This window comes from Rhipicephalus microplus, chromosome X (genome assembly GCF_043290135.1).
Source record: "Rhipicephalus microplus isolate Deutch F79 chromosome X, USDA_Rmic, whole genome shotgun sequence".
In the NCBI taxonomy this organism is placed as follows: Eukaryota; Metazoa; Arthropoda; class Arachnida; order Ixodida; family Ixodidae; genus Rhipicephalus; species Rhipicephalus microplus.
Window position 1 is genome coordinate 62,833,160 of NC_134710.1, and position 17,376 is coordinate 62,850,535.

At 43.6% G+C, this 17,376-nt stretch overlaps 1 protein-coding gene across 1 annotated transcript in view; it reads right to left on the reverse strand.

Moving 5' to 3' along the window:
• Positions 1 to 14,104, reverse strand: part of vari (MAGUK p55 subfamily member vari) — a 134,397-nt gene extending 120,293 nt beyond the window's left edge. Inside the window, exon 1 of the mRNA XM_075876961.1 lies at positions 14,050 to 14,104. Within this exon, the coding sequence (XP_075733076.1) occupies positions 14,050 to 14,089 (40 nt within the window). The 5' untranslated portion in view covers positions 14,090 to 14,104. The remainder of the gene's footprint in view (positions 1 to 14,049) is intronic.
• Between the last annotated feature and the right edge of the window lie 3,272 nt (positions 14,105 to 17,376).

Sequence of the window (17,376 nt, forward strand, 5' to 3'; positions counted from 1 at the left end):
GCCTAAGGGGGCTGAACATGTTACTTTGTCGCAGTGGTGGAGACGTGTTAAAGGACAGAGGAGCTGCTTGTTCTCTTGATGTTGTGTCCTTTTTCATGTTTCCCGCATTGCGCTAGAAGTAACGTGGCTATAAGCGGTATGTTCGTGTCGTAGGTACACAGCTAGCACAGCATAATGAACGGTGCAGCGAAGTCGGTAGTTTATCAGATTCATGTGGCGAGCGCACGATGTTTACATTTCGGCAAAATAGTGAGCGGCAAGGCGTGATGCAAGCGGGATGCAGCGTGGATCCGGGTGGATCGAACCTGTAAGTCTGCAGCGGATGAAGTTGCCCGAGCAGCAAACGCCGGTTCCGTTGAAAAGACTCCACGAACATAGCACCTGAAGAGAAAAGAACGCTTGCAGTGCTAGTTGCAAGTGAATAGCAATGTTCAAGTTCCCACTTTCTTGTCATCGGGCTTTCATAACTATATGGTATCCCAGCAGGTGTCTGATTGATTTTGCGATTAGTGGAATTTGACCACTGCGTGCAAGACAAAGCGGCCAGTTCGCGGTAACTATACTGATCAGTACCATTGCACTTTGCTTTGCACTCTACCGTATCTGTGTCTTGTTTGTGCGGCCATCACTCCCGTCGTGTTAGTGAGACACATCGTGAACCACAGAGTGGAACAGTTAAAAGGATTCGTCAAACTTCCCGTGAGCAATCGATCTCAAGCGCACATTTTCAAACGAGCAAGCGAGCAGTAATAGAAATAATCAGGGCGCAGCGTTAAAACCATGGTAGCACGAAATTGCAAGCACCACCTTCGACGAAATAAATCTTGACGCTTTGACGTGGCTTTGATTACGCACTTTGCAGAGCGAAAACAGCTGACAGCGGCGGCGTGCGCCGTGCAAGCTGAGGCCATTTATTGAGACGACAACGGCAGTGTTGCGTGTGGCGTTGAGCTGCCGAAAAAAAGCGCATGCACAAGTGGTGATGCAGCGTTTTGTATTGTCGCTCCCAGATGGCGCGACGATTGGCTCTCTCCCGCTAGGTCGGCCAATGGCGTGTCCGGGTTTCGGGACGCAGTTTCGCAACTCATGTGATTGAATAACTTTTGGTATGAGCTTCTCGCCACGTGCTCGCGCAAGATATTGTGACGTTTCTTCGGTCACCCCGCACAGTAGTTCCATTGGCGATGCACAAGCAGCCGTTTTGAATGTTTTAGTAGCTGACGGTCATCACAACTAACTAAAGTGGTGTGCTAAGTCACCAGAATTGACACTGCAGCCAAAAGTCACGATAGCTTCGGGGTCAGAAGTTGCATTATGCGAAAATTGACATTACTAAAAAAAAAAATCTTATCAGTGTTATCAGCATTCACCGAGTTTAAAGGGCAAGAAAACGGTGACCTCGAGAAAATCCCAAACTACTGGAAGGCCTACGCCAACGACGACGTGCTACGAGATATGCGAACACTTGGCTTCAGAGCAATTTTCTTTCTCTGGAATTCGATCATCCGTGTCGTGTATGTGACAGTCTGAGATTTAACTCTGAACTCTCTGAGCTGAGAATCAACGTAGAAACAGCCTATAATCACCTAGATAATGCCTTTCAACAGCCTAGAAGAAACCAGATTAGTCTTCTGAATCGTCCAGCTTCGCTAATTCAAGCCTTGCGCGGCTTAGGCCAGTTTTTTTTTTACTTTTTTTCAGGCCTCAACTTTCGTGTTTGTTCAGTTAATCTCTAAAAGTTTTTTTTTTTTTACTCCCGTCATTTTCCCCGATGCGGAGAAGTGGGCGGACTTTCTGTTGAGACTGACATTTCCCCTTTCTTATCATAATAAACTTCTCTTCCCGTCATTATGTGTGTACACACCGCAAAATAGAAGAGCTGAAGCCTTTCGTTTTCTCTGAGTGCTCACGAACACACACTGCTGCGTACATTACGTACTTTAACGTTATGCCATACTCACGTTTTCTCTGACCCACTAATCTAATGGCCTTAAATGGTATTAAGTTGATTGTTTGCAGTGTGCGAACAATAAAAAAGTATGCACATGTACATTCGCAACCGTTTTCTCCTCGCTGCAACACGCGAATAACCCTAGGTATGTGGCTATCATTCGTCTTGCAGGAATTTTGAAACAGCGTACCTTAAGTTTTCACGCAATTATGGAACCGCCCGGATGAATCACTTGAGCGCAAACGGATGCTCAATTCCGCGAAGGCGGAGTCAGGAATGTCGACCGCCGGGAGAGCAAGGCACGCAGCAAGGCACGCGGCAAGCGTAACCGGATTCAAGGGGAGCGTGAAAGTGGCGTCACTTTAACCCCGCATATCGGGCGAACGGAGGAGACAAAAAAAAAATCCAAAGGGGTGAAAGCACAAACTGCACAAGCCAACAGCTGCTTCGACGAGCACCGTCAGAAAACAAGCTGCGGGCGCGATGAGGTAAATATATATATATATATATATATATATATATATATATATAAGGAAAGAACTGTATACCTAAGGGCTCGTTTTTTCGTGTGTTTACACAATATTAATGAGATCTAACAGACAATAATGCCAAGGAAAGTATAGGCGAACATATTAGACCAAATTGTAATGTAAATATAAAGAAAAGTGGGTGAAAAAATAACTTGCCGTGAGCAGGAATTGAACCTACAACTTTCGAATAGCACGTTAGATGTTCTAGACACTGAGCTAACACGGCGGCTATCCCTCGAGCCACTTTATTGGGTTTTATGTGAATTTAAACGTGGGAGTGTCAGTCAGCGCCATCTGTAGCCACCGCGGCGAGTGTAGACCACCCTTTTATGAACCGATGTGGCGTCACGCAGCATGTGAACTTTCTTTCTTCTTATTTACATTACATTGCTTCTAAGACCTTCCCCTATACATTCCTTGGCATTATTGTTGGTTACATGTCACTATATATATATATATATATATATATATATATATATATATATATATATATATATATAGTGGGCCAGGCAGCGGCACTCAGGGCGAAATGCTCACCAAACCATTCGTCTTTGTGGTGCAGGTTGTGGCGATCATCTTCGGAACGGAAGCTGCTGAATATAAATCCGTTTTGACAGACCCATCACATGGCTGGAAGGAGCTTCACGGCATCGAGATTCCGCTGCGTGGTCACCGTTGTCTTATCGAAGAAGCCGCCCTTTCCTTAGTCCCGACTCCGACGCATGCGCCAACATCGGTGACGTCAGCAACCTCGGACCTTCCAACGGCTATAAGAAGCCACGTACCTCCGTCGAACTTCAGTGGGCCAGGCAGCGGCACTCAGGGCGAAATGCTCACCAAACCATTCGTCTTTGTGGTGCAGGTTGTGGCGATCATCTTCGGAACGGAAGCTGCTGAATATAAATCCGTTTTGACAGACCCATCACATGGCTGGAAGGAGCTTCACGGCATCGAGATTCCGCTGCGTGGTCACCGTTGTCTTATCGAAGAAGCCGCCCTTTCCTTAGTCCCGACTCCGACGCATGCGCCAACATCGGTGACGTCAGCAACCTCGGACCTTCCAACGGCTATAAGAAGCCACGTACCTCCGTCGAACTTCAGTGGGCCAGGCAGCGGCACTCAGGGCGAAATGCTCACCAAACCATTCGTCTTTGTGGTGCAGGTTAGTTCCTACTTGCCTGCGCCATGTTACCGCAGTGAAAACCGCTTTTTAGTGTTGCTGCCACGCCCACTTGGTAGCTTTTTTTCATGCATTTGTGCTTTTGGCGTGGATTTGTTAGTTTGCGGGGATATTGAAGCAAACCCAGGCCCTTCAGATAAAGAAATACTGCAGCAGCTTCTTTCAGGACAAAAACACATCACTGATATGATGAACAGTGTCTTATCAAAACAAGAAAAAATCGAAAAAGAAGTTGCTAGCTTGACTGAAAGGATGAGTTCCGTCGAAATACAGACAAAACCTTTGATTGAACTGAAAACAGATGTAAACGACTTAAAGCAAAGAGCAACACAGCTTGAGAAAGACTTTGAATTCGCGGTCAAAAAAATTGACGAGTTAGAGAACAGAAGTCGACGAAATAACTTGATTGTTTTTGGCCTAGGGGAAGAAGCTAATGAAACGACTGCTGACCTTACTGAAACAATAAAAAAGGACTTGTTTGAGGGAAAGCTGGGAGTGAATGTCAGGGGCATAGAAAGATGTCACAGATTGGGAAAAAAGAATGGCAAAAAACGCCCAGTAATTATAAAAATACTCGATTACCGAGACAAGGTAGCTATTCTGCAGAGGTGTTCCAAGCTGAAGGGCACCGAGCTGTCGATAAGTGAAGACTTTTTTTGCTGGGATGATAATAAGAATACAAGATATAAGTTATCTAACCAAATTAAGGTTCGGGGAAACTAGATGAACGATGCTTAGTGGTGTTAAATGTAAATTGCCGCAGTATTGTTAATAAGGCTGAGAAGTTGGAAGGCATGCTTTTAGCACATGACCCAGATATTGTATTACTAACTGAGACATGGCTACGAGATGATGTTTTTGATAGTGAGTTTGTGCCGAAAAATTACAGAGTGTTCCGTAAGGATCGAAATGGGAGGGGAGGGGGCGTTGCTTTTCTTTTTAGGAATAATACACGTGTCGTAAAAATGCCAGACGTTCAAGACATAGAAAGCATCTTCTGTAAAGTGTATATTGGCAATATTAAATATCTTCTTGGTGTCGTTTACAGGCCACCAAATGCTTCCCTTGATGTTATCGCAAAGCTTAAGGATTACCTTCATTGTCACGTAAAAACCGAAGATAAATTAATCATAGCGGGAGATTTTAATATGCCAAATATGAATTGGGAAACGTTTATATCAGACCCATGTCAAGCTGCGGATACTCAAATATTTGATATCATGTTTCAATATGATTTGACGCAAATAGTCACCGACCCTACCAGAATAGATCAGGGGACGAAATCTATCCTAGATATATATCTTGTAAGTGGCAATATAAAAGAAAGCATGTTGTGCAGCGTCACAAATGGCATATCGGATCACAAGGCTGTGGTACTAAAGCTAAAGGGAGTTGAACTTAGTCAGCAGAGGATGGTGAAGAAATTTCCCAATTTTTCAAAAGCAGATGATGAATCTATAATTGATGTTCTGGCCTTTGAATATGATCATTTCAATGTAAGTAATCGTAGCGTTGAAGATCTGTGGCTTTGCTTTAAGAGAATGATTGAAGATTGTGTGCAGCGTTTTATCCCTTTAATTACAAAGAAAGTAGAGAATCACAATCCCTGGATAACAAGAGAGACGTTACAGCTGAAGCGAAAGTTGAAACGGTTAAAAAAAAGGTCGAACAAGGCTAACAGTCCTAATTTAAAAACAACTATTTGCAATATACGTGAAGAAATTAAAGAAAAATCTTTTCGTGACAAAGAAAAGTATTTTAACGAAAAATTGCCGTCATTTATTAAAACGTGTCCAAGAAAATTTTGGAAAGAGGTCACTCCGGGCACGTGCTCTACCGATGTATTTCTTTTAGATGGAAAATTAGAGAGTGATGAAAAAGCTGTCTGTACGGCCTTTAATAACTATTTCAACAGCGTCTATACAAAAGATAATAATCATCTCCCACCTTTCGATGCGAACCTACCACCAATATCAGATGTCACTATTTCTGAAGAGGGTATCTTTAATTTATTGCTAAATCTGGATGTTAAGAAATCTGTTGGACCAGATGAGATACCGAATGCCTTCTTAAAACGGTACGCAGAGTGGTGCGCGAAATATTTGTGTGTGTTATATACTAGGTCTTTGAACGAAGGTGTACTCCCTGAGGACTGGAAGATTGCCCGAATTAAGCCTCTACACAAAGCAGGTGATAAAACTCAAATAAAAATTATCGACCAGTTTCGTTAACCTCTACAGCTTGTAAAATTCTCGAGCACATAATTCACAAACAGATTGTTACATTTCTTGATGAACACAAAGTACTAACAAAAGCGCAGCATGGATTTAGACGTGGATATTCTACCACTACACAGCTGGTTGAAACCATCCATGATTTTGCTACCGCACTAAATGAAGGTGAACAGCTAGATGCCATTTTTATGGACTTCCAAAAGGCCTTTGATAAAGTTTCACATAAAAAATTACTTCATAAATTGCAATATATCTTGAAAAATCCGAAACTTATAGTATGGATACGAGCGTATCTTGAAAACAGGCAACAATTTGTTTCATTTAATGACAGTTGTTCCAGCAAACTACCTGTGGATTCCGGCGTACCTCAGGGCTCGGTCCTCGGACCTCTTTTTTTTCTATTATACATAAATGATATAATGAATGACCTTTCTGTAAGTGTAAAGCTTTATGCTGATGATTGTGTATTATACACGAAGGTATCAACTGCTGGAGATCAGATAAGGCTCAATAATCAATTCAACAAGGTCGTCTCTTGGTGCCAGGAATGGCAAATGTCAATTAATTACAACAAAACTGTTTATATGAAAATAACACTAAAGAAAAATCCTTTATGTTATCAGTACGGCACAAATAGCGTCAATCTTACAGAAGTTGCAGAATACAAGTACCTTGGAGTATGGATAACTAATGATCTAAACTGGAACAAACACGTCGATATAACTACAGGTAAATGTCTACGGAAACTTTTTTTTCTAAAGCGATCCTTAAAATATTCTACCCCGTCTGTACGCATGTTGGCATATAAAACACTCATTCGTCCAATGTTGGAATATGCTGTAATAATATGGGATCCATTCACTAAACGTAACATTAATCAATTAGAAAAAGTGCAGAACAAGGGCTTACGTTTTATTTATAACTCCTACGGTAGAACATCCGTATCTGAATTATTGGTAAAAAGCGGTCTGCAACCCGTTGTGGACAGAAACCGCACTTGCCGGCTTAAGTTTTTCTATCAATTAATAAATGGTCATTTAAATGTTGACAATGCAGGCATTCTTCGGTATTCTTCCGGTTACGCAACTCGCAAGCGACATAGTAAAACGATAACTCCTTTACCTTCACGGATTAACTGCCACAAGTATTCGTTCTTCCCTAGAACTATTAATGACTGGAATAGCCTGACAAATGATGTCGTTTTACAGAAGAAACTGTCATTGTTTGAAAACAGCATCGCCTAAACCATCACTACACATTGCATTGTATTATTTGTTTTATTGTAATTATTGTGTTAGTCTATAACCCGTATTCTACGTGTTGCGTTATTATGTGTTATGTTACTCGAAAAATTTGTTGAAATAAGCGTTTGTGAACCTTCGCCTTGTATATTCAAATCGTACGATTTATTGTGTTTTCATTATTTTTTTGTATGTACCGATTCTCGAACATTTTTTTTCCCACCCTGCCATGATCTTTCAGCTGAAGGATCGCAGTATTTATAAATAAATAAAAAAAAAATATATATATATATATTGGTCGTAGAAAGAGGGGTGCCGCGTGTTGCGGCAGAGGCTGGTACGCGGGCGCAATGCGAATTCCTTGCCCGCTTCTGGATTACGCGTAAAGTGGGGGCCTCCCGGCTTTGCACAGGGTTGCTGTTGGGCATGTCATGCATGGCACAATGGATTGGGTAGTAAAATAAAACAGAAAACAGACGACAGCTGCACTTAGGAAGAGTAGTTACACTCGGAATTGTTTTGAGTTGTCCAGTGCCCTTCGCAGCTGCAGTGCCGTTAACTCAGTTACTATTTTCATTATTGCCGTTATTGTTTTCTAATCTTTAATCGCTGCAAGTGTACCAGGATTCTCATTCATCCTCTATCGAGTATGTTAAATCGGTGGATAAGGTATGACTCTCGTTGTTCACGTTCTCGATTTGATTTAAATCCCGTCTCTAAGAGCGTTACTGATAGTTTGTAGAATGCATGGTCGGGAAGATTGATAGAGGTAAACTTGATAGAGGTAAACTTGGTAGAGTTAAACTTGGTAGAGTTAAACTTGGTAGAGGTAAACTTGGTAGAGATAAACTTGGGGCTGATTTCGCATGGGCTCTGTGATTATTGAAGCGAATCCTAAACGGTGTTTCTGTTTGTCCGATGTACTGCATACCACACACGTTGCATTCGAGTAGGTATACCACATTAGAGGAATCGCATGTTAGGTTTCCTCGTATGTTAATCGAAAACTTGGATTGTGTGCTTACATACAAGACATCGTGGCTTTAAACGAGGTCGGCATGAATTATTGGGGGGCGATGCGTTAATTTGAAAGTGGACAAGTGTCTTTGAGATTACGTGGTCGTCGGTAAACGACGCCTGGAGCGGATGATAATGCGCGTTTCAGACGTTCACTTTGTTCCAGAATTTTGTAATGTCGTTTAAGGATTTTGTTTACATTGGGGAAGTTTGTGCTGTAAGTCAAGCAGAGGTTTGCTCGTTGTGGGTCTTTTTGCTGTGGCCGCTTCATAAGTAAGTCTTCACGCTTTACTTTTCTCGCTTTTTGAAAAACGTCAATAATTACATGTGGGGGGTATTTTTGTTTCTCGAGCATAGGTTTTAGCCTCTCTGAGCTCGTGTCAAAGTCAGCGTCTCTAGAGCAGATTCGCTTAAACCGGTGAGCCTGGCTGTATGGAATACTGTTTTTATAGTGGCGTGGGTAATCGCTTTGGTAATGGAGGTATTGTCGATCCGTTGGTTTGCGATATAGGACTGTAGAGAGCTTCTCTTCTTCTATCGTTATGGTAACATCAAGAAAATTTACGGTTACTTGCGAGTGTGTGTGTGTGAAGTGTATGTTCGAATGTAGAGCATTGTAAGTGTCGATAAAGCTGAGAAGTTCGTCCTCGCTGTGGGTCCAAATAAGAAAGATGCCGTCTATGTATCTTCTGTATAACATTGGTTTCAAGGAACCTTGTGCAAGAAATTCAGATTCTAGGTTACCGATAAATATGTTAGCATAATTAGGTGGCATTTTGGTGCCCATAGCGGTCCCGCTGATTTGTCGAAAATACTCTTGGCTGAACTCGAATGAATTTAATTCGAGTACCATTCTCGTGAAAGTTGCGATGGCAAAGAAATCTGGGGTGTTAGATTGTCTATGGTTTGTGTACATGTTTTGTAATGCAGCTATGCCGTCATCGTGAGGAATATTTGTATACAATGAAGAGACATCAAGAGTAACCAAGTACAAGTTTTTCGGCACACACAGACCTGCAACGTCTCGAAGAAAATGTGTGGTGTCTTTTATGTACGACGCGAGGGTGCATGGAATGTGGCTTATTAGTTTGTCCACGTACCCTGATAAGGGTTCAGTTATTGTACCGATGCCTGATATGATTGGACGGCCTGGGTTACCAGGTTTATGAATTTTCGGGAGGATGTAAAAGTGACCTGGACGAGGGTATGCTGCTCGTATCAGTTTGTGGTCAGTGTTGGTTATCTTTTCTGCATCCAACAGTTTCTTTAGTTCTGTTGATACGATACGTTTGTATTCGTTTGTCGGATCACCTGGCAGGCGTTCGTAAAATCTTGAGTCGTCTAGTTGGTGGTATGCTTTTTGTAAGTAGTTGGTCGTATTAAGGACTACAATTTCTCCTCCTTTGTCAGCGGATTTTATTGTTATGTCTGTCCTAGATGCCAAATTTCTCCTACTTATTTTTTCAGATTTTGTCAAGTTTTCTCGGTTTCCTTTCTGTCTGTGGTATTCGTGTACTATATCTTTCTGTACTGCGGTGATATAAAGGTCCAAGCACTTGTCTCGATTACTGTTCGGTTTCCAATAATTTGATTTACGACGGTGAATTGTTTCGGGGTTAGAAGGCCTGTCCAAGAAATATTCGCGCAACCTTAAGCTTCGAGCGAAGTTGTCGAGGTCTCGGAGCAAGTGGAATTCATCTAAAAATTTTGTGGTCGGGCAGAACCTTAGTCCCTTAGATAGCAGTTTTTCTTCGTCAGGTGACAAGCTCGTGTCCGATAGGTTTAAGACCACAGTGTCACAGGGTGTGTTCCTAGACGGGTGCTCGTTTGTACCGCTAGTGGTTTCCCGGGTTGTGGTGTTGTAGTGATAAGGAACTATATCAGGAAATGCGGGTTTAGGCACAGGGTCTCTTTTGAGTTTATGAAATTTTGTGGTCATGATGGCTTGGTATTTATTCTGTTCAAATTCTGTTAATCGGGTGATTTCTTCGTTCGATAAAGTGTTGTGGCGGAGAATGGTGTTGGTCATAGCGACCAGTTTCTTTGCCTGTTATCACTGTGATTCAGAGCGATTTCTGTTAATTTAGAAGATGCCTCAAGAAGGACATTTTCCCATGTTATTTGGTCGTGTTCATCTAGATTTGTAGCGGCTGGTGTGAGAGAGAGTGTCATACCCTTGGGGGCTATTCTAGCACGAAGGTACACTTGCAATGTTGATTTATGCATTTCATGTCTAATTCGTTTGTCAGCAAGTTTTCGTACTTTAAGGAAAGTGGCACTGCAACTGAGAAGCGATGAGCTGCACTTACATTTCAGAAGTCTATCTTCTTTTGGGTGAGGGGATAGCACTGATGAGATGCGCAGGTTGTAGTTATGTCCGGCAGGCCTTCGTCGTTGTAGGGAGGATTTCGGCGTTGGGCTCCCGGCGAACGTGTTCGTAGGCAGTTACGGCGTCCGCAATAGGGGGACGCGGTTTGGTAGTTCGGCAGGCTTCCCTTTGAGGAGTGGTGTAGTGGTTCTGTCGTGTAGTGCTTTTGGTCTCGACATCCGCAATGGAGGGACGCCCAATGGACATCCGCAATGGAGGGACAGCCAACACGTGTCTGTACGTGTGTGTCTGTAATAGGCGTAGGGTTAATGCCTGCGGTCGGTTAAGTTTCGGATGTGGGGGTGGAAAAATGCGGCGTTCTAAGTAAAAGTGCTTTGTAATTTCATTGTACGTAATTGGTGCATCCCGATTGGTATCCAACCCAGCAAGATGAGGTTGCCCTGTGGCAGTGCGGTCGGTAAGTGCGCGCGCTGCATCATGGGCGATCTCGTTGAGGTTGGATAGGGCACCCGGCACCTGGCCGAGATGGGCGGGAAAGCAGATGACAGTGTGGTGCTTCAGGGCACTCGGGTCCGCATTTCGCAGGATACGTAACGCCTGGTCGGAGATGACTCCGCGTTCGAAGGCTTTGATGGCCGGCCTGGAGTCGCTGTAGATGAATTCCCGTTTGCTGTCGAGCATAGCTATACCTATAGCTACTTGCTCCGCTACTTCGGGGTTTCGGGTGAGGACTGTGGCTGAGTTAAGAGTCTGCTGCGCGGATGATACCGCGACCGCGGCGAAGGCTTGGTTGTTGCGATAGGCAGCGGCGTCCACGAAAGAGACGTTGTCTGCTTCCATGTCTATGCGCTTCAGAATGGCGGTCGCCCGCGCAAGGCGCCTGCCTCTGTTGTATTCGGGGTGTACATTTCGTGGTATGGGAGCGATCGTAATAAGGTCGCGGATTTCACGGGGAATTAGAGTCAACTCTGGGTAGTTAAAAGCTTAAAACTTCCTAAAATTCCCGCTTACCAGCCTCTGCTGCAATACGCGGCACCCCTCTTTCTACGAAGAAATGTTGACGGGGCTCCGAGTAGTTAAAGGCCTAGAACTTCCTTAAAAAAAAAAAAGCTCTTTTTTGGCCCACACCGAACCGGTAGTACCAGGAGGCGCCGTCTGGTCGGGAAGAATGCGTTAGTGAAAGGAAGCATACACAGACCGCTGACATCAAAAAGGTGAAGGGGAGAAAGGGGAGAGAGATGAAGGGGGAAGTGGAAGGAAGAGTGGAAGGGGGGCGCCCGAGGGGAGTCCACCTTATATTCTTTTTCTCTTTTTTTTCTTTTTTTTGTCTTTTCCTCTTTCTTTTCCCTCTGATTTGAGATTGTATAAAGCTGAGCACCAACAAACTGTACCTTTAATCCTGATGAAGGCCAGACTCTAGGCGGAAACGTCGAAATAAACCACGTTGTGACCGCTCACGGAAGATCTACTGGACTATATATATATAAGGCTTTTCTGGCAAGTTTATCTTTTCTCGAACAAAAAAGATACAGAAAACAAGGAGGCACAATATTAGGCGGTGTTTTTTTTTTTCTAAAAGTGCGAGGTGAGACACACATGAACCCGACGACACTTGAGGCGGCGTCACAGAGGAGAGCAGTTGCCGAGCTGGTTGCTTGTGCGCTGAATGTCGTCGCGTCAAAAGAATTCTTTCCAGCGGTCACATCTGTCTGGTGGGGATCTCCTTGCTCATTGAGGCACAGAAGAAGTCGCGAATGGCTGTTCCACGCAAGGGAGAACACAATGAAACGGTTCAAAGAAGACTGTCGCAATGCTAGCGCTATCTAAATGAAAAGACCAATGACACACCTGGGGCGTGCGTGCGTGCTAAAGAAACGGGCCTCTGTTAGGGCATTCAGGTGCGTACGTTTATGGACACACAGGGGCCTTTTGCTGTATAGAAGGTGGGTACTGGGAAGAGGTGAAAAGAGCCGCACGAAGGACCTTCCATCTAATGACCCACGCGCGATTTACGTGCGCATGTGTGTGTGTGTGTGTGTGTGTGTGTGTGTGTGTGTGTGTGTGTGTGTGTGTGTGTGTGTGTATGTGTGTGTGTGTGTGTGCGCGTTTGCGTGTGCGTGTGCGTGTGCCTGTGCGTGCGTGCGTGTGTGTGTGTGTGTGTGATTGTAAAGAATGCGTGTATAACACCTCGTCCACGCTAGCGACCACTTTGGCCGGTTTCATTAACATACCGAAGTAGCGCATATCTTTATCATATACCGAAATAAATATTGTTACATCGCTGCCTTTCAGGTGAGTTTAACAAGATTTGCCTCGACTTTCTGAGAGCAAAAACGGAACTATAACACACACACGCGCAAAAAAAATTTGGCAGATCTCACGTACATTGGGAATAGATGTTATGCGAAGTATGCGATGGAAGGTCACTTCATTAATTTTGTTTATTGGGCGAAACGTTAAAAAGTGGCGCTATAGATACATGTACAAATGCACGCAAATACATACGTTTAACAGCTGCATATGTTTTATATAACCAGTTGTTTATACTCGCCTAATGGTGCTAACAGCAACATGGATATTAGCAACACCAGAAGTGGTAAGTTGATATGACGTGCTCGTGCTCGCGAAGATGAAAGCCCTGGGCACTTCTACATGAATCAACTTTAGCAGATGGCGCCTACCTACAATTGACATTAACGCGACGTGACGGCTGATCATAGGAGTACATATGTAATGTTGATAAAATTGGATAGCCAGCACTGCAACCACAATGGATGTTTCACGAATGAGGGTCTAATTGAGAAGTAGTTTGGAAAGCTTGCGTGGCTCTGTGGTAAAATACTTGGTTACCACGTTGAATACTGGGGTTCGATTACTGCTGGGACACTGAATTGTATTATTGGCATTCTTCGGGTCGATGTTGCCAATGCCAGTTTTTTCTTAAGGTTCATGCTTTACAAACCCTCGTCTGTTATCGCCGTTCCTGGTTAGATCATCTGTGGCACATAACCGCCCACGTACGCGACTGGATTGTGACATTACCCACGTTATGACCAGTGAATAATATTCTTCGAACCATCTAACCCTCCCATACTAATTTAGGTATCACAAGTTAAGAGGGTGATCACAAGTGCACCCAGACGTAGATAGATAGATAGATAGATAGATAGATAGATAGATAGATAGATAGATAGATAGATAGATAGATAGATAGATAGATAGATAGATAGATAGATAGATAGATAGATAGATAGATAGATAGATAGATAGATAGATAGATAGATACTCAAAGTGCCGGCAGTACGCAAAAAAGTGCATCGCATTTGAAACTTATTTCGAAGTGAGGGAGGGGTGGCCGACTGTAGAGGGGGGGAGGAATTCCCAGGCTTGAACTATCCCCTGGCTTCGCCAATTCGAAGTATACTCAACTTTATAAGTTACCACGGAATGCAAGTTCTTCAACTGCACATTTGCACTCCCACGCATTTTGCATGAGAGAATAATTAATATACATAACTATGCGTGATGTTGATCTTAAGGCAGTAGTAACTCCAATACGCCACTCACCGAATGCAGATGCGGCGCCCTCGGCGACTGGCATTTCCATGCGTCAGTCGTTCGGCCAGAACGCAACACACAGCAGCTCAGCGTAAGTCCAGTGGAGGAATCCTGCGTGCTGTTAATACTGACTTTTAAGCCCGAAACTAAGACGTGGAATGACTCATTGTTTAGGTGGTTGTTGATCAGTGTATTCAAAGTCCCGTGCCAGTCAAGCTACCTTCAGAAGCAGAAGTTTCTGCTACTGGGAGAAATTTTGGCACATCCCGCGCATTGCGGCATGAACCACATTGTGTGTCTTTGAGACAAGCGTTACAAGGTGGATCCATGCCTTTGAGTAATCTTAGTAGTTGCGTGAATGACACGGGTTTATCGGGTACTGTGACGACACATAGTGACAGCTAAAGGCCATAGTTTATAGTACGGCGTAACATCACGTTACTCACATTCGAGCGCAAACGCCCGGCTCACAGTGGAGATGTGCCCGAAACGGTGCGCTGACGTGCGTATCACGAGCAGCGTTCGTTGGCTTATACCGGTGGTGTCGAGCGACGCCTGACTACAAGTGGCAGAGTCATATTAGAACGCGTGTGGTACTTGAGGAACTGTTATATAGGCAACATAGCCAGTGAGTTTACAAAGGCAGACAGCAGTTCACCAAAATTGCCAGCAATAGCTATAGCAGTGGCAGAGAGTTTGCCAAGACTATGCAGTGCTAGCCAACATTACGCAACACTAGCGCACTGTTAGCCAAAAAAAAGGTAAGCTTCCACTAGCCAACACTAGCAAGCACTCACCAGCGCTCAACACTCTAACAAGCATTAGACAGTCCTAGAAAGCACTTAGTAAGACAATGCAAATAAACAAAAATAAAAATACTCGGTTCGAGTCAGAATTGAACCCAGACCTTTTGCGTAGCACCTATAGGTGCTCTACTACCGAGATACGCTGTAGCCTGAAACTTCTTCAAAAAAAAAAAAAAACACTATATGAATGTCATGTAGCAAGATGATCTCCTTAAGTAATATTGCTTGGGAGACGCGTAAAATAGCACCAACCGTCACAGCATATACCTACGCAAAGAGTGGGTGGTTTGAAGGGACACTAAAGAGGAAAACGATTTTTTTTTGTTATTAGTAAATCAGCCTTTCCCATTTTCAAAATCACGCCCCAAGAAGATGCTTGGTAAACGATAAAACGCGCAAAAAGGAAATGCGGGTGGCGACGTTATGCCTTGCCGTGACGTAATAAATTTTCACCGCGTTTACTAAGGCCTATACATAGCTCCTAATGGGTAAAAATGAAGCACAATCTCTGCTGATGGGGCCAGGGACTTAAGATATCTAGTTTCAGGAGATTTCGTCAAGTCAATGTCCGAAAAGTACGACAAGTATACATTCTGTAATTCGTGATGTCAAATGTGCAGATTTCGGTAAAAAATTTAGAAATGGTACTTTGACCTGGACTTTGTCCTCTAGTAATGAACTTGTGATGGTAAAATTAACGACGTTAGGGTTGTCAGCGAACACTTCATCGATCTAAAGCAACTTACTGTTTCACTTTTGTATCCCTTTAATTGTCCAGCCATTAAAAAAGTGCTCAGGCACATTTAATCATCCTTATGAGCAACCACATCAATAAAGTGTGCAGCTGAGCAGGTACGTATGGCAATTATCAAAGACGTAGAGGGTACCTTGCCGACTCGCAAAACGAAGAATTATGTTGTAGGTGGCACTTTACACAACAGAATTTGCGGTATAGGCATTTTAGGATACGGTTTGAAACGGCCAATGTTTCTTGCTGCACGGTATAATGTGCCCACCGAGGAGGGGGACGAGGCCAGCGATTGAGAAGACAATGCGAACAGGGCCAGATTACTCTGTCGCGATCTGTCCTTTAATGTTGAAGCTTTAGCGTTCTTCAAATCGTCGTTTGATTCATTATTACCTTATGACACTGACCGTTTTACGTGATGAATCTAGGGGGAAATGCACAGTTTTATTGTTTTGTCGGCATATAAATTCTCCGTATGTGCGTTTAAAAGTAACGATTCGTGTCTCTTAGAGATACCGTCGCCAATATCAACCCGAAATTGTTATTTTCACCAGCAACAGTGATCTCCTAATTTATAATCAACATGGTATTTAGGTTATCGGATCAAAAGCCCTTCATCTCAAATCGGACCTCATACGGACAGGCTACGTATCTGAGGTAATGTGAAGCGGTCTGCAATAAGTGCAAGAAAGACGATAAAGTGGAATAAGAGTGGAAGTGACGAAAGAAGTTGAAAAATAATCCTTTTATCTGGGATGTGTATTTATTGTGTAAGTTCCAAGTTGGAACGCTACATTTTGGACACTTTACCTCAGAATTGAGTGGTTTCGCACTTACTGTTAAGAAGTTGCGAGATCTCCCACTTCAGAACTTGCCCTGCCGCAGTGGTCTAGTGGCTAAGGTACTCGGCTGCTGACCGACAGGTCGCGGGATCCAATCCCGGCTGCGGCGGCTGCACTTCTGATGGAGGCGATAACTTTGTAGGCTAAAGAACCCCAGGCGTCTCTCATAATAATATAGTAGTTTTGGGACGTTAAACCCCACATATTAATCAACCCCCTTCAGAACTTTCGTTAACTTCTTTTGCAAGCACCAGTCGGTGGCTAGCTAGCATTAGCCAGTGCCAGCAAAAATTAGCCATCGCCAGCCGTAGCTAGCTGAGAGTAAGTCAACACAAGGCAATGCTTGTCAATCTCCAGCAGAAATAAGCGAGCACTAGCTGACAGAAGCAACCTAATCAACCTCAACCAGTGGTCTAAACACTAGCCAACATGAGAAACTAGCCACCACAAGCTGGCACTTAGCCAACATTTTGCAGTACTGCCTAATGCTAGTACTGTAATTGTAAGCACAACGTTGGCCAGCAGCTAGCCAAATTAGCGCACATACAGTCCAACAGTAGCCCTACAGTTGGTTACTAGCAAGCATTAGCATGCATTAGCAAGCACTAGCCAACATTAGTTCACCAAACCTCGGAACCATTAGACAACACGAGCCGACAGTCAATAAGCGTTGGTTTTGTAAGCGTAAATACGGTACATGTCATGCAATATGTGACATCATTTATGATATGTCGCCATATCGAGCTATCCCAGGTAATAGTGACTGAAGTGACACCCTAATTTTTATTAACACATTCATGTCAGGTAGTATACCCAACATCCCTGTCATGACATGTCAATCACTGTCGCATGATTGCCAAGCACGAAGACACGTTCTTGTATACAGGGTGTTTCAAGAAAGACGTCCAAAATTCTCAAAAAATTAGGAAAATGCGATATT